Here is a 26955-nt window from a genome sequence, read left to right as displayed (position 1 = left end):
TCATCATTATGCTTTCATGTATAGCTTTGTTATGTAAATACTAGCATTGTCTTGAAATCAGCATAATGCTATCATGTATACCTTCGTTATGTAAATACTAGCATTGTCTTTAAATCAGCATTATGCCGTCATGTATACCTTCGTTATGTAAATACTAGCATTGTCTTCAAATCATCATTTTGCTATCATGTATATCTTCGTTATGTAAATACTAGCATTGTCTTCAAATCATCATTATGCCATCATGTATAGCTTTGTTATGTAAATACTAGCATTGTCTTCAAATCATCATTATGCTTTCATGTATAGCTTTGTTATGTAAATACTAGCATTGCCTTCAAATCATCATTATGCTATGATGTAAAGCTTTGTCACGTAAATACTAGCATTGTCTTCTAATCATCATTATGCTATCATGTAAAGCTTTGTTATGTAAATACTAGCATTGTCTTCAAATCATCATTATGCCATCATGTATAGCTTTGTTATGTAAATACTAGCATTGTCTTCAAATCATCATTATGCTATGATGTAAAGCTTTGTCATGTAAATACTAGCATTGTCTTCTAATCATCATTATGCTATCATGTAAAGCTTTGTTATGTAAATACTAGCATTGTCTTCAAATCATCATTATGCCATCATGTATAGCTTTGTTATGTAAATACTAGCATTGTCTTGAAATCATCATTATGCTATCATGTATATCTTTGTTATGTAAATACTAGCATTGTCTTCAAATCATCATTATGCTTTCATGTATATCTTCGTTATGTTAATACTAGCATTGTCTTCAAATCATCCTTATGCTATCATGTATAGCTTTGTTATGTAAATACTAACATTGTCTTCAAATCATCCTTATGCTTTCATGTATACCTTCGTTATGTAAATACTAGCATTGTCTTCAAATCATCATTTTGCTATCAAGTTTATCTTCGTTATATAAATACTAGCATTGTCTTGAAATCAGCATAATGCTATCATGTATACCTTCGTTATGTAAATACTAGCATTGTCTTCAAATCATCATTATGCTATCATGTTAGCTTTGAGTTGTATTCTGTTCTCAAGTCCCGAGGTATGCCGGGCGCGCGGTTCCCTCCCAAGACGCAGAACTGACAAAACACATGCAGACACCCTTAAATCACACGACAATGGCGTGGAACGCATCGCCAATCTTTTGCATGGAAACAATTTATCACATCGCTTCCTGATCATGAAAAGTTTCATTTCAGTATAGCCCAATAGTTATTTTATATCTTTGCAATGTGCTTTATCTATTTACATTCAGCTATACGAACAAACTGGCAACTCATCTCTGTTTTGCGACATATATTTTCCCTGCAGTGTTTTATTGTACAATAAACCAACCACCACTGCATTTTATTGGACGCTATGCAGAGTTGCGTCCCTTGGGCGCGCCAGGAACCTATGTTTGTGGGTTTGTAAATCCCGGTTCGCCCCGATTATGTTTCTAGGTTTGTCAGCACCATACCCGTGTTCGTTGGTTTCACTGAAGTAGTAGGCGTCTGAGACCTGTATCAATTCGGTCTTTCCTCCCACATTAAGCTGACACGCAGTGATATAACTTGAATACTGTTAAAAGTGGCGTCAAACCCAACTCACTCACTCACTCACTCACTCAAATGTATGCAGTGTTAAACAGGTTTATAGGATACCGAATACTGTCAGGCACTGTGAATCACCGTGGTCCACACCCGATGTATATACATGCCGGGTGGATCCAAACATGTCACAAACAATGCTTTTACCTTTTATAACCTATATAGATTAAGAGATCATTAGAGAGTTTACTTGATATTGCTTGCTTCCTCTTGGAATATCACTCTCACTCAATGTATGAACATGCCATTCTTCAAGATAACACTGGATGTGTCGAGGCAATGGCAGTCATTCCTCACACAATGTGATATAAAATGGGAAAAGTGCTTTACACTGGTTCAAAATGTATTCGTCGTTAACAGAGCTTCAGATAACCAATATACATCAAACATATCACCGTAACCATATTAAGAAAAACACAACTGAGCGTAATTACCCATGGTAGCCTTCATGGAGCTTGTATTCATACCTGTAATCTTTAAATATCTTTTTTTACTGACAGAATACAAGCACCAGGTACACGTGACCTCTATACAGCAGCGAATAGAGCCATGTCTTACTCATTGTATCTCATACAGACATATATCATTGTTGTGAGCTTATACCACTAGTGGCACACTTTAGGCAGCTCATGATGCTTATTAGAAGTCACATAACAGCATTTTAATTGTTTGAAAGGTCTACCCATTGGCTAAAAACTACAAACTAGATTGAACCCAAGAGAGTTAATATAGGAGTAGAATAACCAATAAATCTTCAGTGAATGGTAACGTTTATACCAACACTTCTCATCACTGACCCACCACTCCCTGTCACTCGCCTACTATTCCCAATCACTGACCCACCACTACCCATCACTGACCCACCTCTCCCTTTTACTGGCCTACCACTCCCCATCACTGACCAACCACTCCCTGTCACTGGCCTACCATTCCCCATGACTGACCCACCACTCCCCATCACTGACCCACCACTCCCCATCACTGACCAACCTCTCCCCATGACTGACCCGCAACTCGCCATGACTGACCCACCACTCCCCATGACTGACCCACCATTCCCTATCACTAACCCGCCACTGCTCATCACTGACCCATCACTCCCCATGACTGACCCACCACTCCCCATGACTGACCCACCGCTCCCCATGACTGACCCACCGGTCCCAATCACTGACCCACCACTCCCCATCACTGACCCACCACTCCCCATCACTGACCAACCTCTCCCATGACTGACCCGAAACTCGCCATGACTGACCCACCACTCCCCATGACTGACCCACCACTCCCCATGACTGACCCACCACTCCCCATCGCTGACCCACCATTCCCTATCACTAACCCACCACTGCTCATCACTGACCCATCACTCCCCATGACTGACCCACCACTCCCCATGACTGACCCACCGCTCCCCATGACTGACCCACCGGTCCCAATCACTGACCCACCACTCCCCATCACTGACCGACCACTCCCCATCACTGACCCACCACTCCCCATCACTGACCCACCACTCCCCATCACTGACCCACCACTCCTCATCACTGACCCACCGTGCCCAATGACTGTCCCACCACTCTCCATCACTGACCCAACATTCCCAATCACTGACCCACCACCTACCATCACTGACCCACCACTTACCATCAATGACCCACAACTCCCAATCATGACTGACCCGCAACTCGCCATGACTGACCCACCACTCCCCATGACTGACCCACCATTCCCTATCACTAACCCGCCACTGCTCATCACTGACCCATCACTCCCCATGACTGACCCACCACTCCCCATGACTGACCCACCGCTCCCCATGACTGACCCACCGGTCCCAATCACTGACCCACCACTCCCCATCACTGACCCACCACTCCCCATCACTGACCAACCTCTCCCCATGACTGACCCGAAACTCGCCATGACTGACCCACCACTCCCCATGACTGACCCACCACTCCCCATCACTGACCCACCACTCCCCATCGCTGACCCACCATTCCCTATCACTAACCCACCACTGCTCATCACTGACCCATCACTCCCCATGACTGACCCACCACTCCCCATGACTGACCCACCGCTCCCCATGACTGACCCACCGGTCCCAATCACTGACCCACCACTCCCCATCACTGACCGACCACTCCCCATCACTGACCCACCACTCCCCATCACTGACCCACCACTCCCCATCACTGACCCACCACTCCTCATCACTGACCCACCGTGCCCAATGACTGTCCCACCACTCTCCATCACTGACCCAACATTCCCAATCACTGACCCACCACCTACCATCACTGACCCACCACTTACCATCAATGACCCACAACTCCCAATCACTGACATTTGGTTGGAAGAATTCTCAGGTGATAGGAATTCACAATTGTACAAATGGACTGATTGCATAAATATCCAGTTGAGCGATAAAGGCCCTATGGACCTCTTGTTATCCCCCGCCCCAACGAAGTTGGCAGGGGATATAGAAATGGGTTCCGTCAGTGTGTGCGTGTGTGCGTGCGTGCGTGCGTGCGTGTGTGCGTCCCGAAATCGTTTCCGGAGCATAACTCAGAAACCGTTAAATATTTCTCTACGAAACTTTGCATGTCTATCAGACTCATGCTGAACTTGTGCCTTTAGCTTTTTAGGAATTTTATAAATTTATATTTTTTACGTTTCCATGGCAACAAGTCGGACTTTGGTTCTCTAAGTGTGCTGTTCGTTTCCGGAGCGTAACTCAAAAACTGTTAAACAATTTCTTACAAAACGTTGCATGTTTACCAGACACATACTGAACTGGTGCCTTTTGCTATTTGGGAGTTTTATACATTTTTGTTTTTTTACATTTCCATGGCAACAAGTTTGACTTGGTTCTATAAGGGTGTTGTTCGTTTCCGCAACATAAATAATTTCTTATAAAAATTTGCATGTTTACCAGACACATACTGAACTGGTTCTTTTGGATATTAAGGAGTTTTATAAATGTTTATTTTAGGATTTCCTTTGCAGCTATTTTGACATGGCCTAAGAGAAATGTTGGGTCAGTTACCCGGTTTGGGACCATAACGTGTTAAAATGGAAGGGGATATAGATGACTTCGTCTACTATACGCTTGTTTTGTTATTGGAATGCAATTTTCTCTTTGCTATAGCTGGCACCAGTCAAAGCTCCCCACTGTGATAGGTGACCACAACCATGCTTGGAGTTCAACTCGCAACCGACTGACCATTTTGTTTATAATTAAGTGATGACTTCCGTGACGCCGAATATACACTTATCCCAGCTAATAATTAATGCTTTGTCAATTTGAATTTTATTTCGTATCAACTATCAAGGTGATTTTATTAAACTGGCTCCATTGTTGGTACGCCACGCAAGGTTAGCGCAATTTAGTTTAGGTAGACAGCAACCCAGTCTAATGGTTTCATGTTAGTCTGCAATATCGGTCGAATCTGATTCAACAAAGTAAAAGGTAAATTCCAGAGCTCGAGATGAGCTGTGTATTTGCGTAAAATACGCATTAAATAAACTGAACTACGCAGACACATCCAATCCTAAAACTAAACATTTTGCTCTTTAAATAAAATTTATGCTTATATTAGAACTATTAGATGAAACGATTGCATATATTACAACTGTTAGATAGTTAGATAACTTGAGGGTACTAAGCTTGTGAAATCAACTCCTGCTCCAGCTTTTAGAGAATATCCCTGACACTCTACACACAAGATGTTGACATGTTGATGCTACGCATATCGCATCCCGTGTCATTTCGACAAATTTTGACAGAGTTACTGCCCCTGTTTTACGGAGCTTCATGAAATCTACTCCTCCAGTTTCCAGAGAATATCACAATATCTAATTAGGGCTCCAAGCCGAAAGGCTGTAGAGCCCTATTGTAATCGTTCGATTTATTATTATTTATTATTATTATTATTATTATTATTATTATTATTATTATTTATTATTCCGCCGTTTTTTGTTCCAGAGATAGCAGTTTAACCACTGGCTCGATTTTGTTCAAATTTTGTGTGTGTGTGCAAGTTGTTAGGTACCAGATACCACAAAAATCCCAAGGCCGTAGGCCCAATGGCCAAGGGCAGATAACTGAAAAACAAGTATTTTTTGAAGATATATTTCGCCTTATTGCTCCGCAACCGCTTGTCCGATTACTTTCAAACTTCACACATGTCTGCTGCTTCGGGTGCTTAACATTTTCTGTTCTTTGATCTTGGTCATTGGTCACGTGGTTTGGCAGCCATATTGGATTCAAAGTTTTTACGGGGTTTTGGGGGTACCTGTCTTCAAATCCTATCTCCTCTGAATCCACTGCATGAAATGCATCCAAACCTTCTGAGTACTGTCTCCATACATATCACATCAAACTCTGTTAGCCGATTTTGGATATCTTTTTTAGTTGCTGCCATATTGGATTGAAGGTTTTCACAGGGTTTTTTGGGTACCTGTCTTCAAATCCTATCTCCTCTGAATCCACTGCATGAAATGCTTTCAAACTTTCTGAGAATTGTCTCCACACATAACACACCAAACTCTGTTAGCCGTTTTGGGATATCTGTCTTAGTGACGGCTCTGTTTGATTTTGATTTTGATGATTTCTTTCACCGAATTTTTCCTTTATATAAAGATCACATCTTGTAAGGTTCTCCACAGAAACTATTGAAAGTTTACATGAAGTTAGTCTGACACATGTAGCTCATCTTTTGTTCTTGGCTGCATGCTAAAAGTAACACCGCTTGGTGGTAATATGGACAAAATACCGAATACATCGCTCAGAAAACCTAGGGTTATTTCCCTTTGACCGTCAAGTGTCTTTTGCAGTATGTATGCTGCCCTTGAAGATGAGGTTAGAATTGGTCTTCAGCAACCCATGCTTGTCTTAAGAGGCGGTTATCGGGATTCGAACATTGTCTGGGTGGTAAATGGGTTTAGAACATTCTGGTTGACTCTGGCACACGCCAGTTTCGTAGCGGTGATGATCTGCAAACAGTGACTATCTTTTGCACGAGTTGGGACAAGCAAACCCTTTCAGGATTCGAACATGAGGATTCGAGGTCGGAAATGAGTTAAGAACTCACTGGGACACATGCGGTAATGTCTCGCAAACGGTTCCTTACGTTTGACGGAGTTGGTACAGGCAAACCATTTGAGGATTCGAATATGAGGATTCGAGGTCGGAAATGGGTTAAAAACACACTGGGACATATGTGGGGATGTCTCACAAGCGGTTCATTACATTTAACGGCGTTGGTACAGGCAAACCATTTGAGGATTCGAACATGGTCGAAGTCAAACATGGGTTAAGAACACACTGGGACACATGTGGTGATGTCTGACAAGCGGTTCATTACATTTAATAGCGTTGGTACAGGCAAACCATTTGAGGATTCGAACATGGTCGAAGTCAAACATGGGTTAAGAACACACTGGGACACATGTGGTGATGTCTGACAAGCGGTTCATTACATTTGACGGCGTTGGTACAGGCAAACCATTTGAGGATTCGAACATGGTCAAAGTCAAACATGGGTTAAGAACACACTGGGACATATGTGGTGATGTCTGACAAGCGGTTCATTACATTTGACGGCGTTGGTACAGGCAAACCATTTGAGGATTCGAACATGGTCGAAGTCAAACATGGGTTAAGAACACACTGGGACACACGTGGTGATGTCTCACAAGCGGGTCATTACATTTGACGGCGTTGGTGCAGGCAAACCATTTAAAGGATTCGAACATGGACGAGGTCGGAAACAGGTTTAGCACTTTATCTCAGCAATACGACATAAACCCGGGGCCCTGACGAACTCAGAACGCTCATCCATTTGACTGGAGCCCAACTGACAAAGAAGTTACAGTCTGGTTCAGAGTCACCAAGCCGAAAAGCTGAAGAGTCCCAGTGCTAGCGTTCGATTTAATATTATTATTATTCCGCCGATTTTTGTACCAGAGCTAGCATAATAACCACTGCCTCGATTCCATTCAAATTTTGTATGTGTATCCGGATACTTACGTACCAGATACCACACAAATTCCAAGGCCATAGGCCCAAAGACCAAGGGCAGATAACTGAAAAATAAGCAATTTTAAAAGCTATATTTTGCCCTATTGCTTCGCAACCGCTTGTCCAATTACTTTCAAACTTTAGATGTGTCTGCTGCTTTGGGTGCTTGACATTTGATGTTCTCTGACTTTGGTCATTGGTAACGTGGTTTGGCAGCCATATTGGATTCAAGGTTTTCACATTGTCTTTTGGGTACCTGTCTTTAAATGCATACTCTTCTGAATCCATTGCATGAAATGTTTTCACACTTTCTGAGAATGGTCTCCATACATAGCACATCAAACTCTGTTAGCCGATTTTGGATATCTTTTAAATCGACGGACCTATTGGATTTTGATTTTGATCATTTTTTTCACCGAAATTTTACTTTAAAGATCATATCGTGTAAGGTTGTTGACAGAAACTATTGCAAGTTTACATGAAGTTAGTGTGTCATATGCATCTCGTTTTTTGTTCATGGTTGTATGCTAAAAGTAACACCGCTTGGTGGTAATATTTGATTAATATTTGGGACACCCCTGGAACACGCAAATTTCGTAGCGACGATTTCCGTTGACTATCTTTTGACAGAATTGGTACAAGCACACCCTTTATGGATTCGAACATGTTCGAGGTCGTAAATGGTTTTAGAACAGACCTGTACACCCTGGCACACGCCAATTTTGTAGCGGCGATACCCTGCAAGTGATGCCTACATTTGACGGATTTGGTTCAAGGAAACCCTTTGAGGATTCGAACATGGATGTGCACTGTGCACACTGTTACTTGGAGCCCGCCATTGCTGCTTGCAGCTTTAATTATAACTATAACTATAGTTAGTTTCCTTGTATGAGGCTTTTGTGGGTGAGCTACATCCTTCTGGCATTAGCATTCAGACTGGTTTACCCCCAACAAAATGTTCTGCCCAATTTGTTTCAAATGTTTACATTTCTTCTTCTAACACTTGTCCAAAGGAAACAAATATTGTATACGACACTATAAACTTATCAATTTCTTATATAAACAATGTTCAACCAAACGCGAGATTATGGAAGGTTCATTCATACATGTTGTGGACTATATTTACGTATGATATCATATTGAACACTGACAAATATCCAAAGTGAAATTAATTGTGTGAAAATATGTATAAGAGATATGCAAAATCTACATCACACTTGAAACTGTAAACAGCAGGATACAATGATCTTGTGTGCTTTCATTCAAGGACTTCAATTTTGACTTATGACCTCACTACCGGTGACTGACTTTTACAAAATGACGTGTTCATTGTCAACAGTACGCGGGATTGTACGAGGTGACTCACGGATCGCATATACATACATGTGACATGTAAGTAATCAGAAACATTCTGACAATCTGTTTACTGTTATTTGTTGTAATATTTTCATTGAAACAAACGGAAATAGTCAGAAATTCCGATAAATACCGTTGTCGTTGTGCGTGATTTTGCGTCAGTCATGGCGTCACACAGGACGATAGCTTTGACAATTTCTGTTGAAAATATCAAATCATAACAATGTATCTATTTTTAATTCCCTAATTCCTCCTATGATTCTCTCCCCATGCATATTCTGAACGATTAGACGAATGGATAGCTCAAAATAGGGGAAAATGCTACACTGTAAAATCTGTATTTTGTAACACTGTAAAAAGTGTAGTTTTTCGAGCACAGCGTTCGTTTTCTCACCTTTCTTATGTTGCTTGATTTTATCTAGGCACTTTATATAGGTGACAGAGACCATGTGTCATTTGATTCTAAAATGTATGAGGAATTCAAGGATGTATGTATCGCAGCTGAGCTTGAAATACGCGTAATGTTACAGGCGTCTCATTACCGTTACACGTGAAACGTGATTTTGTAAACACTATCTAATGTGGCGGAAAGTTCACTTCGGCGTTCGTGTTTGCGTATTTTCCAAAACATTCTAAACGATTCTTGGGTTATCGGCGACGTTTTGGATTGATCTTTGGTGGTTTGACAAAAGACAGATACCTGTGATCACTAAGATGCCAGTGGATGATATCACAGAACAGGGAATTTCTCAGAGTATACAAAACTGTGAAGTGTATCTGCGTGTCTGATGTATTTTTGAAAACGATTGATTGAAATGGTGAAATGGGAGAGAGAAAATGCATATCTCGCCAATCAGAAATATTTCTTTTTAATTTTTAGCAGCAATAATATGCAAAACATCTCTATAGAAACAGATGTATTTTACCTTTGTTAAACTATATCGCCCACATGAGGCCTGTGCTGTACTTGCACATGCCGTGAAGCCAGCATTGTGCCGCCCTGTGAATATTACCGATATCGTTTTTAGCAGAGAAAATAGCCAGCAGCTTTCGTGTTTAGACCAAAGCTTGAATGCCGTGACGTCATCGACAGTGTGACGTCACTGTCATTGTACATTTGGTGCCACGTCAGCTGGGCGAACCTCGGCTCGGTCTGAGGTCACCGAGTACCGCGAGATGTAAACAAACAGTTTTTTGGTTTTTTTCATGATTAATTACAAACTTATGGCGTAAAACTAACACAGAAATATATGACGACATGCATGAACATATCACGAGGTGCGGTGCTTACATACTAATCACAAATCATCTCTATTTACGCTCAGTTAACAATTTTCTTACCTGATCATGCCAACTTCCAAACACAACAAATGACAAAATGTCTGAAAAAGTTTTTACAAGTTTTATTCATCTCCAAAAACAACAAACAGTTTCACGTAAATAAAGACATATTTACACACGACGACGTGAACAGCACACCACGTCACTGACGTCACTGAGCGCCGCGGGACACGAGGAGATCCGCCACTCGCCGATGTCCCTCGGATCTCGCCAGGTAGGCCGCCGTCCGCCCCCTGTTGTTCCTGGCGTCGATGTCCACCACGTTCAGAGACAGCACAAACTTCACTATCTCCAAGTGTCCTTTACTACAGGCGAGGTGAAGGATGTTGTCACCCTCCTCGTCCACCAGTGACACATCGGCCCCTTTACCCGCCAGGAGCTCCACCACGCCTCTCTGTCCAAACCATGCTGCCCCCATCACCGGTGTCCTGCTCCAATATCCCCACCTACAATTGATGTCGACGCCCCGAGACAGGCGCCGCTTCACCTTCTCCAGGTTCCCCCTCCTGCTGGCGTCATAGAAGTCCTCGCAGTGTGCTGGTGATGGAGTCGCTGTAACACAAAGTAAACTCTGTACACTTCCAGACATCTTCGTCATACATCTACACGGTTCACACCTCAACGTGGTGACACGTGACACGGTACGTCATCAACCACTTCCAAAATGGCTGACAATACATTGATCAAGGGGAAGGACGACAGCTGGTTCATGTAATCAAGGATTATGTAGTCAATGTTTAAAATCTTTCTGTCACATCCAGTTGTTGTAACATTATTCTGTGTATGGCTGGAGAGTGTCAACGTTTGATGGACTGAGCTTTATGAGATGATACTGTCAGTAACGTTGCTGTTTGGAAATATTAGATAGATCTTATAAGACATGACATTAGGGTATGTCAGTCTGTTTGTTGGTTGTTTTACGCCGCACACAGCAGTAGTCCAGCAATACGATGGTGGAGTCTGATACAGACAGACAGTCCAGTGGTTGACAACATGAGCACCGATCGACACAACTGGGATACGATGACATGCAAGAATCAAGTTTAACCCCAACGGGTCTATACCCCAGCTTGTTAATTGTTGGAGGGATTAAAGTGTGGGCTTTCTACCTGCTGGGTTCTCCCACCTACCCTGTGTAGCAGGCTTTTTTGTGGTCATCACTGGTGTCCTCGCGGTCCGGCTCGGGTCGCTCGAGGCTGAAACACAGAACATGCTGTTCAGAAAACAATACAGACCACATACGCATTATACATACAAGATATTCGACAAAGTTTATGTATTTAAAAAAATTGACTGATGAATACAATTTCCAAACCATTCATCTTAGTAGAGGTATAGATATAAGGTAGTCTAGCGACTAACAAATCACTCAAACGACTGTCATAAATATACAACACAAACAATGAGCTTGCTGTTCATCTGAGCCGTATGGCAAGCCGTTTTCACATTTATTACAGAATTACAGATATCTTCAATTGTTTTAAAGATATCGGTATTTTATTTAAAGATATCAATAATGTTTTTAAGATATCACAAAATAATTAAATTCATTAAATTCATCTCTGATATCCATAATACAATAACTGATATCTTAAAATGTTACAGTGATATCAACAAATTAGTTTGTGATATCTCTTAATGTATTTAAGATATCATTAAACAATTACCATCCTACAGTACATAAATATATTAGAAATAAATTCAAGATATCTTAAATTTAATTCAAGATATCTTGAAATAAGTTATACATATCCACAAATGCATTACAGATATCTTTAATTCAATTAGAAATATCTTTAATTCAAATCAATATAATTAAATCTGACCATTACTGATATCAAACATCCAATTAAAGATATCGTTAATACTTTTGATGATATCGTTAATACTTTCGATGCTATCATTATATCATTTATTGATATCAGTTATCTAATTTAAGTAACATTATTAATGTAACATCTTTAATAATGGCAACAATTGAAGATATCAATAATTAATTATTTATTGATATCTGTATTTAGTTTCAAGATATCAGGAATTGAATTAATGACATCATAACAAAACATGACATTTTGATATATTTAAATCATATTTTGATATCAATAATCGAATTTAAGATATCAGCAATTCCATTCAATATATCTTCAATTCATTTCAAGATATCTTTCAAACAATTGAAGATATCTTGCACATATCTAAATTTTCTTGCAGATATCTACAATTATCTGCATTTAAGATATCTTCAATTCCATTCAAGATATCTTCAATTCATTTCAAGATATGTTTAAAACAATTGAAGATATCTGTAATTCCGTAATAAATGTGAAAACGGCTTGCCATAGAGCCGCGCGTCTGTGCAGGCTTGTTGGATTGAGCCTTATGGTGGTAATGGCAATACAATTGACTTGTTTCAAATTATTAGGATAATAAGAGACTACATTCATCAGCTTGTTATTGTAGAGTCTGTTCATATGAAGGTTTTGTGGAGTGAACTTTCAGGCTTATATTTGTCACATGTTGATGTGACCTTATCTCTTACAAAGTTGGACAGAGACAGTATCTACCACCTGCTGGCTTCTCCTACCTACCATGGGTCGTCACTGTCGTCATCTGTGCAGCCCTTTCTCTGTGGATCCGGTCGCTCGAGGCTGAAACACAAAATATACTGTTCAGTTGGGTTGGGTTTTACAGGTTCTTAGCAATATTCCAACAATACCTGGGCGGGGAACACTAGACATGGGTTTCACATTGTAGCCATGCGGGGGAATCAACCTCGTGAATAGCGAATGCTTTATCCACTAGGCTACCCACCACCCCCATATATGCTGTTCAGAAAACTATATATTGCAGGTAAACATTACAACTACTGGCCTACGATAAACTTTTGCCTTTCAACAAATGTGTGACTTTCAAACTTATTCACTGATAAACTTAATTTATAATAAAGTTGCTGTAGTAGAGGTATTATTAACAGCGTTATAAATTGGCACTAGTCCTGTAGTCTTTACTAGACTGCTCAATAGTAAAGGTATCCTAAGTAGTAGTAGAAATTGGCCTATTCTAAGGGTTTGGCTATATGTTATCATTATAAGGACTAGTGGACAAAAACTGTCAGTTGCTAACCCTGATTAATACACCGTAGCATGGTGACTGACACATTTTGAAAATCGCTTATATTTATTAGATTTAGATAGCTGGAAAAACACTCCCTGAATAAACCTAAGCTGCACACTGCCTCTGTGCTAACTGCTGAGATATATCCCTTCTCTTGGTTGAAGTTGCAGAAACTGAATAGATTGTTATTTTGTTGTCATAATAATATAATCATACACCATACAACATACATGAACATTACTACACCAGCGATAGAAATTGGCACTCGTCCTACAGTCCTTGCCAAACATCCCAATAGTTCAGATATCATAACAAGACTAGTAAACATGTCATATCAACACAGAATATGTGCATTTATTATATTGGAACATTACAACATGGTATTACATCAGCTACCTAATCTTAATTCCCAATTATGGGATGATTAGTATTTTAGTCTGATTTCGTTAGTTGTGGGTTGAATTGTTCTGACAATGAAAAGGTCCCCGCAATTTGGTGCGTTGTTGCACAATATCAATAACAATAACAAGTTGTTGTTTGAGTGTCAATACTGTGAATAGCAAATCTACTTAGTACATACAGGTCAAATACTGAACATTGTTTTCTTATTTTCATTGCCTGATATGTTATTACTGTATATTTAAATTATACTCAGGTATTTGTTGTCAGTGAGAATCAATGCACATCGTTATATATATTTTGACCAGGATATGACGCCCACCAGTGTAATTCTGGAGGAAAATATTTTTTTCGTGCATTTCAACGTCTGTGGATACATCGTCAAATCGACAACTGTCTTGATGGTTTCTCTGTGTCCATATTGCTTTTTGCCAATTGATGATAACAGGCTACAAAATGTAGAGTGCTGCAAGCTATCGTAAATTATTTGTTGTTCCAAGTGACTTTGCTTGATGTTTTAGTCCCCACCCTCCCCAATACAAACACTCTCTTAACTAGACTCTGAAACTGGTGCATTTTACGTCGTTTGGTGTCTCCGGCTACCCAGTATTACAAACGTCGATATAAGACATGCTACAGAATAATATGTCAGTGATAAACTTTTCATGATGATGCAATAAATGTAAAAGAACAACGGGTCTACATGACTCAGTGCGTGTGCAACACAGTGGTAATTCAGTGTCAGGTAAACTCTTTGCAACACTGTCATAATTCAGCATTCCGAGCGATGGCGGCGACATCCATCACAGATCAGCTTACTAGATTCTATCTGAGGCAGAAACTGTCGCCGGCACTACAAGATGTTTGATACGGTGTTTGGTTGTGTAAAGAAGGGTATAAACACGTGGCACTATTAAGTGATTAAGACTGAAATGCCGTTTGCCAGTGTGACGAGCGCCAAATTGTTTCAGCATTTAACATCCGTTCTAACTTAGACATAATATAATGAGAATCGTGCACATTTGCCCTTATATATTCTACATTTCCTTGCCATCCTTCAAAAAACAATGTTGGTTCCGGATTAGAACAAAGCTGAGTGTAAAAATAATAAGGCTGATACATTTGGCCCTGGTCTGTAGTGGGGATGGATTTCAGTAGATTTCTGCCATTATATAATGCAGAACAACGTTTTAAAACATATGAGTGAAAAAAACATTGCCGACACTATGACTGAACAGATTTAGAAAAAAATCTCATGTCATCTAGTCTTCAGTCTCAGTTGTAAATAGTTGTTATTAGTTCAGAGGATGAAACTTACAAGCATATTTTTGCAATATAGTGATTAAAATAGAACAAACAAGCTTTGCAGTTGAAACGAGGTATGAATGCTTACATCCAGACTTTTGTTTATCCCTGGTGGCAGGCTAAGCAAACGTCTGGGATGTAAACATTGTGTGAAGAAAGCACTTGATTCCTTCAAAATGTATTCTGTTGTACATAAATCTTACTATATTTACAATGTCTGTTTCATTTAATTTTCTAACAAAATTCTGAAGTACAAACTGAAAACGTACCAACCGTTTACGTCCTAACACGAGTGACACATCTCACTGCCAGTCAAGAAACGCCTTGACTGGCGAAGGGGCGAGCTATGACGTCAGTGTGACGTGTCTGGTTAGGAGCATGGCATAGTTTGGCGGTCGACTGTTTGTGCCGATCATTTCAGGATAATACAGTGTGGAGTGATACTAGATCTACAAGTCTTACTACAGTCTTACCATATTTCGTTTCTGATTGCATGTTGAGGTAAAAAATTAAGCCTACTTCATTGCTTAAATTAATCTATCACATCATCGTGCGTAAAATATGTCTTTTTTTATTCTAATATGATTCGCTAAAAGATCAAAGGCACCGACTATACTTTATCCTGCGACAAAGCATTGTTTCAGCGTGAAGATCCGGAGCAGAATAAGGTCTTGAGCAACCCTTGCTTGGCGTAAAAGGCGACCATGCTTGTCGTAAGAAGCGAGGTCGGGTGGTCAGGCTCGTTTACTTGGTTGATGCATGTCATCGATCCCAATTGCGTGGATCGATGTTCATGATATTAATCACTGGATTATCTGGTCCAGACTCGATTATTTACAGACTGTCGTCAGTTAGCTGGAATATTGCGGCGTTAAACAACAAACCAACCAAACCAACCATGCGACAACAGTCACAAAATTGTTCGATTATTCGGGCGTTGGGGCCCTACGAATTAAGTATGTCTTCAGCATGGATCGATGCCCATGACATCAATCACTGTAACGACTCGATCTATTGACTGTAACGACTCGATCTATTGACTGTAACGACTCGATCTATTGACTGCAAGCCTACTCTTCTCACTTTACCATGGGAACATATTTTTAAACTGGTCGAGCCCGACTTGCCTGGCCCTTGCCCTGCATGAGACATCATTCTGGTTTGTTAAGAACCAACAGACCATGAACTCATGTTTGTGTTTTGATCCGAAAATTACCAGAACTACTGAGCAGTTCCTGAACCTTATCACAAGCAAACATAGCATCAAAGCTATCGCGACGGTAGCCACCATTTTGAATGTTGTATTTGTAAAACATGTCGGCCGCTGACATAGTGATGAAGTACGTGTTGCCTTGTCGCTGTTACATTTCGTATTGCTTCTTTTCAAAAAATTTACTGAACATGAAATTTGATTGTAGATGAATTCGCTCAGGTATTTAACTCAGACACAGCAATAACACATGTGCATACTTAAGTCCGTTAGGTAGGAACTAAATCTGTGGGTTAAAGAGTCGTTGGTTATCTGATATACTAGCAATTTATCAATAAAGGATCGCCAAAAAGGATATCATGAATGACTATTATTTTGCGCCGCTTTTAACAGTATTTCGGTTATACCACGGTGTGTCAGCTTTATGTAGGAGGAAAATACGAAATATTGCATAATGCTGTGATTCGATTATAGATTTCTTTCACGCCTAGGGGACGCAACTCTGCACGGCGAATTGTGCCGCCTAAAACGACTAGGTCAACCGTGTCTGTCTGTCTGTCTGTCTGTCTGTCTGTCCCTTTGTATAAATAAGATAACTATATTTACGGGACTAAATGTTACTCAACTGGACTCTCCTAAAAATGTCTTATTCTGTTTTGTCTCTTCTTAGGTAAGCCAGCTGTACAGGTGTTAATATGCGTGACGGAAGGGTCGCTATACCTGCTATATACCAATTATAAGAATACTTATCTATATATACAGGGCGTTAAAAAACCCTTGATAATGCGGTTCTGACAATTCAATCAGGAAGACGAGTTATTTCAAAATGGAACTCGGAAAAGGTGACAATGTTTCATCATGTGTGGCTATTTCGGCGTCTGTCATATAACAGCTATAACTCCTGTATCCATGATCAGAATCTATATTTCTATAGGTTCGCCCTGATTATGTTTCTAGGCTTGTCAGCACCATACCCGTGCTCGTGGGTTTCACCGAAGTGGCAGACATCTGAGACCTGCATCACTTCGGGCTTAGCTCCCCATTAAGCTGACACGTCGTGATATAACTGGAATAATGTTTAAAGCGGCGTTAAAACCAACTCACCCACCACATGTGCGGCGGAAGTATATTTGCTGATCAATTTCCGTCTATGACTTGTCACAGATTCTTGTTACTTCGCGTGCCTCGCCATGATATTGCTGGAATAATGCTAAAAGCATACTCACTCACTCACTAACTTCGTGTGTCATACAAAGATACCTTTCACAGATATGTCAGGCACCTTTATCACTCTAAGGTTGGATTATTAATCAATTGATAATATCTTCATTTATGCTTCAAAATATTTTTCTACTTTAATGTTTCGACAAGGGGGGTTCCACCGCCACTGTGTTGTCTGTGTAAGAAAATACTGATCTGCAGACAGCGTTCGGCTTTGACCACAATAAAGAACTGCGCATGCGTGGAACGTTTTTCATTCGACAACTTCCCTACAAACATAAAAACGTTCGTTTCGGTTTGGGGACCCAATTACTGACATCTACGCCTACGTCTGTATTCCAGTGTTAAATTAATTATTCGTACTATTCGGGCGCTTTTAAAGCTGAATGTATTTGGTGATAAATGTCACCGTTTAGCAAATTGTCTATATTAATGGCAAACCAAATCAACTCCAAATGAAAATGGCAGACAACATTCCATGCAACTAGGCCTAGTGTATTTAGCACGAAAACCCAATTTTTTGTCTATATCCTAATTCTCCATGGGTCAACTGCCATTTCAAGGAACCCCCTGTCATTGTAAACTATAGATCACGCTTTGACGTTGTGTTTTTCCACATTTACACGAACGAACGATCGAGCTGATCGAGGTAAGGCCAAGTGATGAACTAGACTCGTGACTTCGAATAGATAAATTGTAAATGCAAGAGAATAACCAATCTAGCTGATCTGCCGAAACAGATTCCATTTTGTATAGAGGTCTAAACAGCGGTAAAAATTATGTTAATGACCACTGAAAATCAGTGATGACACCAGGTGTTCGCGAAAATGATAAGCATGTCCTGACCTACGGCTAGCGCCCGCACAATATGGTAGCATATGCTCTTATCATAATAAAATATTCTCCCTTTTTTTTTTTTTTTCAACTGTATGTAACAGTTTTCTGACAAATCTGTGGAATGTGTGGGTAATTGAAATAATGCCTCATGGATAATTGAGTAGAAAGTACATGCATTTTCATTTCTTTATTTAATTGCCAATAACATGTCAGATTTGGTCTGGTAGACTTTTAATTTTTCGACTTTTGTAAGCTGTTCAAGCCTGAAATGCATGACATTTGTAAGAAAGTTTACCGCAATAATGAGCGCGAGACAGTGAGATCATCATCCTGTAGAAACATTTTGACATGCAGGTATATATTTTCCCTTGGAAATAGCTTGAGTTAATAGTTACAGGGCATGCCTTAATCCTTTGATAGGGTGTGCCTTCACGAAAAGGACGGATTGTGAATGAATGAAAAAAGAAACAAAACGATTGGGTTTGGTATTTCGTGTGCTATTGTTACAGGCGGACATACAGTATAGTTTATTAACGATATGTGAGCACTTGCAATCTGAGGCCGCATATAAGCCATGTAACGAGGACAGGAGTTTGTCAACCTCTGAGTGCCCCTTGCCTTAACTGCCAGTCTTTCCGCCTCACACGCACGAAGTCAATCACATTCCTATAAAGTATTAGGTAACCCGCAATATTCTTTTTGCTCCATCACTGTGCGTTGAACGTGTCATGACATGATGCGCACGCAACTCGAGTGGAAGAAGAGCGAGATGCTCGAGATGATTGATACCAGATGTAAGTATAGTTGTCAGCGATTAGATTCAGTGAGGAGATTTGACTTATTTAAGTAACTTAACATCGCTTTTAGAACTAGACAAAAGATGGAGAGACGTATTTCATTTCGCAAATAATATATGCTGGTATGTGTTCAATCTCTGATATTTCTTAGCGGGATACTTGTCGTGAAGCATATGGCAAGGGACTGACAGAAAAGTTCTCTCGTTAAAAGTTGTTCATACAGGTTTTAATGAAGTACAGTGTTAGAAATGTTAATGATGTTTTCTGCATCTACTAGACACACAGGGCTGGTGTATCATGTCTACTGCACAGTGTTAGAAGTGGTAATGACGCTACCCGCCGCCATTAGAAAACACAGGACTGGTGTGTCATGTCTACTGTACAGTGTTAGAAGTTTCAATGACGCTTCTCGCTGCCTTTAGAAAGACGGTACATCATGTCTATATTCCATCAGCTCCTGCCTTAGGTGTTTATCTTTCACAACTTTTGAGGTGCAATCAAGCACGCTCTTGCTGCCAAGAGTTCAAAGACCGTTTCCAAAGTTGACACGTCAGTGACAAAAATGATGTCCGACACAATTCTCTTATTTGACCCTTTTGGTAAACACCTGGTATCATCACATGCTCATGATAAAGATTTTGAAATCCAACCTTTCCGTTTTTCTTCCGTCAAATCTTGGATGTGTTTCTCACGCAGCGCATCACGTTTCTCAAGTTCCTGTATCTGTAATGATGAAAGCTCACTTTAGTCTGGTAGATCAATTTATCGACAAACTCAAACACAAACACAAAGAAAATATTATGACAAAATCAGCAGAACTGGGAGTGAGTGAGTGAGGTTTAACGCTGATTTTAGCAATATTCCAGTAATATCACGACGGGTGACACCCCAAATATGTTTTGTTAATGTCGCACATATTTACGCTAAGTACCACTTAACCTGTATGATAATGTACTGTGTTCTTACAGGTAAAGATAATATATCCGGAACCATACTTTTAATTCAAATAGCAGTAAAATATCCATTGTTAATAGTGATGATAGGCCTCTAATTGGTTGTGTTATATGGCAGTGTTGTGAATGGTGATGCAAGGTCTGTAATTGGTTGTGTTATATGGCAATGTTGTTAATGGTGATGCAATGTCTCTAATTGGTTGTGTTATATGGCAATGTTGTTAATGGTGATGCAAGGTATCTTATTTGTTGTGTTATATGGCAATGTTGTAAATGGGTTACATTGTTTATGTAAGGATTCAGTAGAAATTCATAACATTGTGTTTTAATAATAATCTGTTGTCAGGAATGTATTACCCGATAATGTTAGCAGCGGTGTGGAAATTACTGTATATTGATGCTTTCTGATCCAATGTTAAATCTTCTAGAACAGCTATAGACGAACACGAAATGGTTAGGAACTTTCTAGAAGGTATTTAGACTCTTTGTGTTTGAAACAACACGCCTCTTTCACCTCACATTACATCAAGTCCAGAGGTTGTGTGAAGACACTATTTTCAGCTTGGACCTATTTCGGAAGCTTGACCATTGTTGCAGTTTGGTAAATATCATTATCTCTGGCGTTATTGCTATTACCATTGCTATCAATTTGATATTATTTACTGCCATTGTTGCAGCTTGGTGAATATTATTATCTCTGACTTTGTTGCTGTTACAATTGCTATTCCTTTGTTATTTTATACTGCCATTGAATTTTGTATCTCACTAATTAATTGGCAGTATGTTTTACAGATTTGTAAACCTTATATAAATTTTCCTGTAGAAATTGTGAATGGCACATTTCTTTGTTAGTTGCTGGCTTCACACTGAGTTCTTTTGCGTACACATTTCGGGTTTAACTTATTGTTCTAATCTGGAATCGACACTAAAGAGTGGTTATGTTGAAACGCTCTCGAGTAGTTTCTTTTATCGATATTGCAGCGTAAACCGGGAACTAATTGTATGTAAACTAGTAAACCCTATGTCTACATGCCAAGTAAACCCTATGTCTACATGCCCAGTAAACCCTATGTCTACATGCACAGTAAACCCTATTGACATGCCCAGTAAACCCTATGTTGACATGCCCAGTAAACCCCATGTCTACATGCACAGTAAACCCTATGTCTACATGCCAAGTAAACCCTATTGACATGCCCAGTAAACCCTTTGTTGACATACCCAGTAAACCCCATGTCTACATGCCCAGTAAACCCTATGTCTACATGCCCAGTAAACCCTATGTCTACATGTCCAGTAAACCCTATGTTGACATGCCCAGTACACCCTATCTCTACATGCCTAGTAAACCCTATGTCTACATTTCCAGTAAAATTTTATGTGGACATGTCCAGTAAACCGTATGTCTACATGCCCAGTAAAGCCTATATTGATATGCCCAGTAAAACCTATGTTGACATGCCCAGTAAACTCTATGTTGACATGCCCAGTAAACCCTATGTTGACATGCCCAGCAAACCTAAGTTGACATGCCCAGTAAACCCTATGTTGACATGCCCATTAAACCCTATGTTGACATACACAGTAAACACTATGTTGACATACCCAGTAAACCCTACGTTGACATGCCCTGTGAACCCGATGTTGACATGTCCAGTTAACGCTTTGTTGACATGGCAACTAAACCCTATGTTGACATACCCTGTAAACCCTATGTTCACATACCCTGTAAATCCTATGTTGACATACCCTGTAAACCCTATGTTGAAATGCCCAGTAAACCCTATGTTGACAGGGCGTCATGAATCCGAGTCTACAGACATCGTAAAGGGCACACAATCTTAGCATATCGATTGACTCGGAAAAACACAAAAAGATGAATGCTATGTTCTATGGTGTCATCCCTTTACACCCCTCATCTTGGAGCAGAACTTCCAAAATTGTCAGATGCATCACGCTTTGTAATCCCTTTCCACTTCATGCATTTGAAAAATGACCTGTTTAGGGTTAATGTTTCATTAGGTGGTGTGTTTTGGTGGTTGGTTGATTTGCGCTGGAAACAATTATTTCATAGTTTCAATTTACATGAACTAAATTTAACTTTTATAGTTCACCTGAGCGTTTCTCTTTTGGTAGAGTATATTTGCTGTGTTAATGACGTATATACGGCTAACTCTTTTTTCCCATGGTTTCAAATGAAAAATAGAACGGCATGATCTTAAGGCATGTAACTGCTAGGCTAAATAGCCTGTTGAATGTCTGTTGAATAGCCTGTTGAGTAAATGGAATTAAGCCAGGCTAGCTGCTGCTTACCAAACATGTTTTCCAAACAGTCGACAACTTCTTTGCTTCATTACATCAACACCATATGCATTGCTACTACAAGCATTGCTGTCATTGTGAGTCATAGCTCCATCGTAATACGCACTACCTTATATGGAATTCATTACCACCCGTTGTTCTACGATGGAAAACGAACTAATTTATGGATAACAACTTCTGGCTTATTGCATATAGCGACGTTTCGATGTATATTTTAACACAGTTATCAAGCTGAAGCGACAACAGCCGAGCGATGAGAGATATATATTCATGACATGGTGTGATAGCAGCAGATTTACATAGACAACAACAGGTGATAGATAACAAATACACACAGGCTTATGAATATTAATAGAGCACCTTGTGATAGGTTCCTTGCTTATTAAATAGACTGGTTCTGATTAATAATACCAGGCTCTGATATAGGTGAACGTGTGAAATGTGTGAGTGCTTGTACTCACCCTTTGCTGCATTCCCTGAAAGTCTTTGGTCAGCTCGCCTCGTAATTTGCCAAGACTCTCTTTGTAAGAGTCTCCTTCCCGTTTAACTTTTCTGAACTGTCGTTTAACTGATCGAAGTTGTGTCTTTAGCTTATGAATGCTGACTTTTAGACTTTTAACTACATTAAGAACGCGTCCGCGGACAATGTTCCCAATGTATTCTTCCTTCAGGATGCCAGTAATCGCTTGCTTCACTAGAGGCGTTATCAAGGCAGGGATGAACGTGTTAGTCAGTTCTTCTTTCAGTGATAACTCCAGTAAGTCAAAGTTGTTTCTCATTTCGATCCCCAAATCAGCAACTGTGCCTTTCCACGCTTTGATCTCTCTGTCTGGCATGTCTAGTTTTCTAGAGAAGGCTGGCAAATTGGTATCAGCATGTACGTCTCTGACACCACACAACGACACAAGAATGATGAATACAACGCTTGTTAGTTCCATCATGTAGGGACGTTGTACATCTCTCCGCAGTTATGAGAAGACTGCGTTGGTGCTGAATATACACCTAGCCTGACTCCCGTGTTTGACAAAAAGCCAACTCTGGAATGCTCTGACAGAAAATTCCTGTGCGTACATTTGGCACCACATCAGAGTTTCGTGTTTCATACCGAATATGTTGCCACAATAGTCTCGTGTTGAGAGTATTATTATTATTGAAGTAACTTGAAAAAAGATTCGATTTCTTGTTTACTTTAATTAATCTCAATCTAACCCCTTAACATTAATAATGTTAATTGTTAAATTACTTCTATTTGTCTCACGCTGCGCAACTTACTTATTACCCATCCCCGACACCAAGGTCTATATGTCCAATGTACAACATATGCCTTTGATCCACCCGTAGCAGAAAACCGGGTCTCTATGCCACATGCAGTCTCAATATTGCCGAGGCAAAAATCAAGTTTATTCTGTCAAACGTTTTACCAGAAAGGATTATGAATCTACTACTGTTCAAACGAACACATATTTATTTACTTTTAGCCCGTTGACCTGTTCCCAATTCAATTAAAGCTGGTTATGCCACTATCGGAGTTGAGGTGTATGTCCCCTATACACTCTGATGCTCTAAATGTCAAAAAGGTGGACATGGTTCGAAAACCTGCACACATCCCATGTTCTGTCAGCATTATGGTGACAACCATGAAAGTGCAGATTGTCCTCAAGATTTAAAATGTCCAAACAGGGATGGGCAACACATGGCCACTTCCAAATTCTGCCCTGTTTATCAAACAGAAAAAAAAATTCGTCAACAAAACAAAAACGAAACATCAGCTTTACCGTCGCCAGGCAGCTTACTTTTACTCTAAATTCTTTTTCTGCTGAAAAGGCCAAATCTGCTGAAACCTCTTAATCTCTTAAACATTTTCTCCCTTTCAGGCTGATACTGAGATAATTCATATCGAACCAGCAAATGCAGAACAAAAGTTATCAAGAAAAGAAAGAAAAAGGTGAAATAAAAATAAAATGTCCATCAAACACCCATTACCCTCTCATCCTCGGAGATTATGTCTCCACAACCGCTTTGGTGCTCATGTTCACATGAAAGATTACCAATTGAGCCACAAAAGGCTCAAGCATCAAATATAATACAATGGAACTGTAGAGATCTTAGGAATAACTATGATGACTTACAACTCTTAATTCCAGATTTCAAACCAGGCGCAATATGTTTACAAGAAACATACTGTTAAGACACTGATATTATCAACTAATTACCAACTCCTGAAGCATTTACCAGACCCATGTTTAGAATCCCTTTTCGTTTTTTTTGATGACATAAGGACATCAGGTAAGTTTCTTTCCTCATGACGTCAAAGCTATCAAAAAAAGCAAGAAAACGGTGAAACAAAAATTAAACTGTTCTGCCACACATTAATTACTTTAAAAAATAAATGCCCGAAGTCACTTGCTCTATTGAAAGTCGTTTCCTATTCAAAGCGGGGAGGGGATCAGAAAAAAACCCTCTTCCAACTATAGAGCGCTCTAAACTGGATTACATCTCCATCGTATATGGTGGAGGTTGTAAACGTGAGTTAAAAAACTAGATTCTATTCATCATCAGAGACTGAGGCTTTGCCTTTGAGCCTTTAGAGCTTCTCTGAGACACAATCTGTATGTGGAGGCTGGTTGTGTTTTTAATCCTCTATATAGAGAATGCTGTAATAAAAAGGTCACCTTTTACTCTACTCATCAACACTCTGCTGCTGTCACATTTAGTCGCCCCATGTTGGAGGTACAGAGAATAATAAACTATATCTGTGCTGCAAGGAGCATGGCATTGTAGCGCCACACTAACACACCTGTTAGATGAGACATACATGCATACTCGACGTCAGTACTCTGTATGTCAGCTTGACCCGTTTGAACTTTGGGACATAAAGATTTAGCTAATGCATATTAGTTATTTGTGGAAACATTAATGGGCATCAGATGTTTCAAGAAAGTATGGATTTGGCCAGATGACTTCACATTAAGTTTTGTCGATGTCAGAGTGTCCTGTACGAAACTCGGTACAGGGTGTGGGCACTTTTCCTTTGACTTGCTCAACATTAAGATAAGTTTTACTGAAAATAATCCAGGACATCTGCTAATGAGCTACCCCTAACTACTGCAGCTCGAGACACATTTGACATCAACAACAACTTAAACTCACTTACTCCTGGCTAATCCCCAAACTACTGCATTTCGTGACACATTTGACATCAACAACAACACTCACTCACTTACTCCTGGCTAAACCCCTAACTACTACAGTTTGAGACGCATTTGAGATCAACAACAACACTCACTCACTTACTCCTGGCTAAATCCCTAACTACTCTAGTATTAGACACATGTGCCATCAAAAACAACACTCACACATTCCTGATTTGACCTCCAACTAGGGGTAGCCTAGTGGTAGCCGAGTGCCTAAAGCGTTCGTTCGTCAGACCGAAGACCCGGATTCGATTCCCGAGTAGCTGTCGTCATATGCACAGAACAATGGCAAATCATTGGAGTAGCTGTCGTCATCTAACAAAAGAATGGCAAATCATTGGAGTAGCTGTCGTCGTATACACAGAAAAATGGCAAATCATTGTAGTAACTGTCGTCATTTACACAGAACAATGGTAAATCATTGTATTAGCTGTCGTCATTTAAACAGAACAATGGCAAATAATTTGAGTAGCTGTTGTCATATACACAGAACAATGGCAAAACACTGGAGTAGCTGTCGTCGAATACACAGAACAATGGCAAAGCATTAGAGTTTATGTCGTCATAAACACAGAACAATGGCAAATCATTGGAGTAGCTGCCGTCATACACACTGAACAATGGTAAATCATTGGAGTAGCTGTCGTCATATACACAGACCAATGGCAAATCCTTGGAATAGCTGTCGTCATATACACAGAACAATGGCAAAAGACTGAAGTAGCTGTCGTCAAATACACAGAACAATGGCAAATCATTGGAATAGCTGTCGTCATATACACAGAACAATGGCAAATCAAGGGAGTAGTTGTCGTCATATACACAAAACAATGGCAAATTAGTCGAGTAGATGTCGCCATATATACAGAACAATGGCAAAACACTGGAGTAGATGTCGTCATAAACACAGAACAATGGCAAATCACTGGAGTAGCTGTCGTCATGTACACAGAACAATGGCAAAACACTGGATACGCTGTCGTCATATACACAGAACAATGGCAAATCACTGGAGTAGCTGTCGTCATGTACACAGAACAATGGCAAAACACTGGAGTAGCTGTCGTCATGTACACAGAACATTGGCAAATCACTGGAGTAGCTGTCGTCATGTACACAGAAAAATGGCAAATCACTGGAGTTGTTGTCGTCATATACACAGAACAATGGCAAATCACTGGAGTAGCTGTCGTCATATACACAGAACAATGGTAAATCATTGGAGTTGCTGTCGTCATATACACAGA

General features: G+C 40.0%; 1 protein-coding gene across 15 annotated transcripts in view; it reads right to left on the bottom strand.

Annotated features, from left to right (window-relative positions):
* Positions 1-26955, bottom strand: part of LOC124127574 (ankyrin repeat domain-containing protein 50-like) — a 436330-nt gene that overhangs the window by 28838 nt on the left and 380537 nt on the right. For 4 of the 15 annotated variants that reach the window (XM_048401971.1, XM_048401969.1, XM_048401970.1 and 1 more), the window contains one exon: positions 12945-13004. The exons of 8 other annotated variants lie outside the window; for them this stretch is intronic. In XM_048401971.1, the coding sequence (XP_048257928.1) occupies positions 12945-13004 (60 nt within the window). Of the gene's footprint in view, positions 1-10403; positions 10909-11486; positions 11553-12944; positions 13005-19889; positions 19963-22975; positions 23499-26955 lie in introns of those variants that run through there. 3 more of the 15 variants (XM_048401974.1, XM_048401976.1, XM_048401962.1) reach the window with 3 other exon arrangements.

The sequence above is a fragment of the Haliotis rufescens genome, unplaced genomic scaffold (genome assembly GCF_023055435.1).
Source record: "Haliotis rufescens isolate VD_foot unplaced genomic scaffold, xgHalRufe1.0.p SCAF_24, whole genome shotgun sequence".
NCBI classification, from domain to species: Eukaryota; Metazoa; Mollusca; class Gastropoda; order Lepetellida; family Haliotidae; genus Haliotis; species Haliotis rufescens.
Note: the sequence above shows the minus strand (reverse complement) of the source record. Positions and strands in the feature narration are given on the sequence as shown.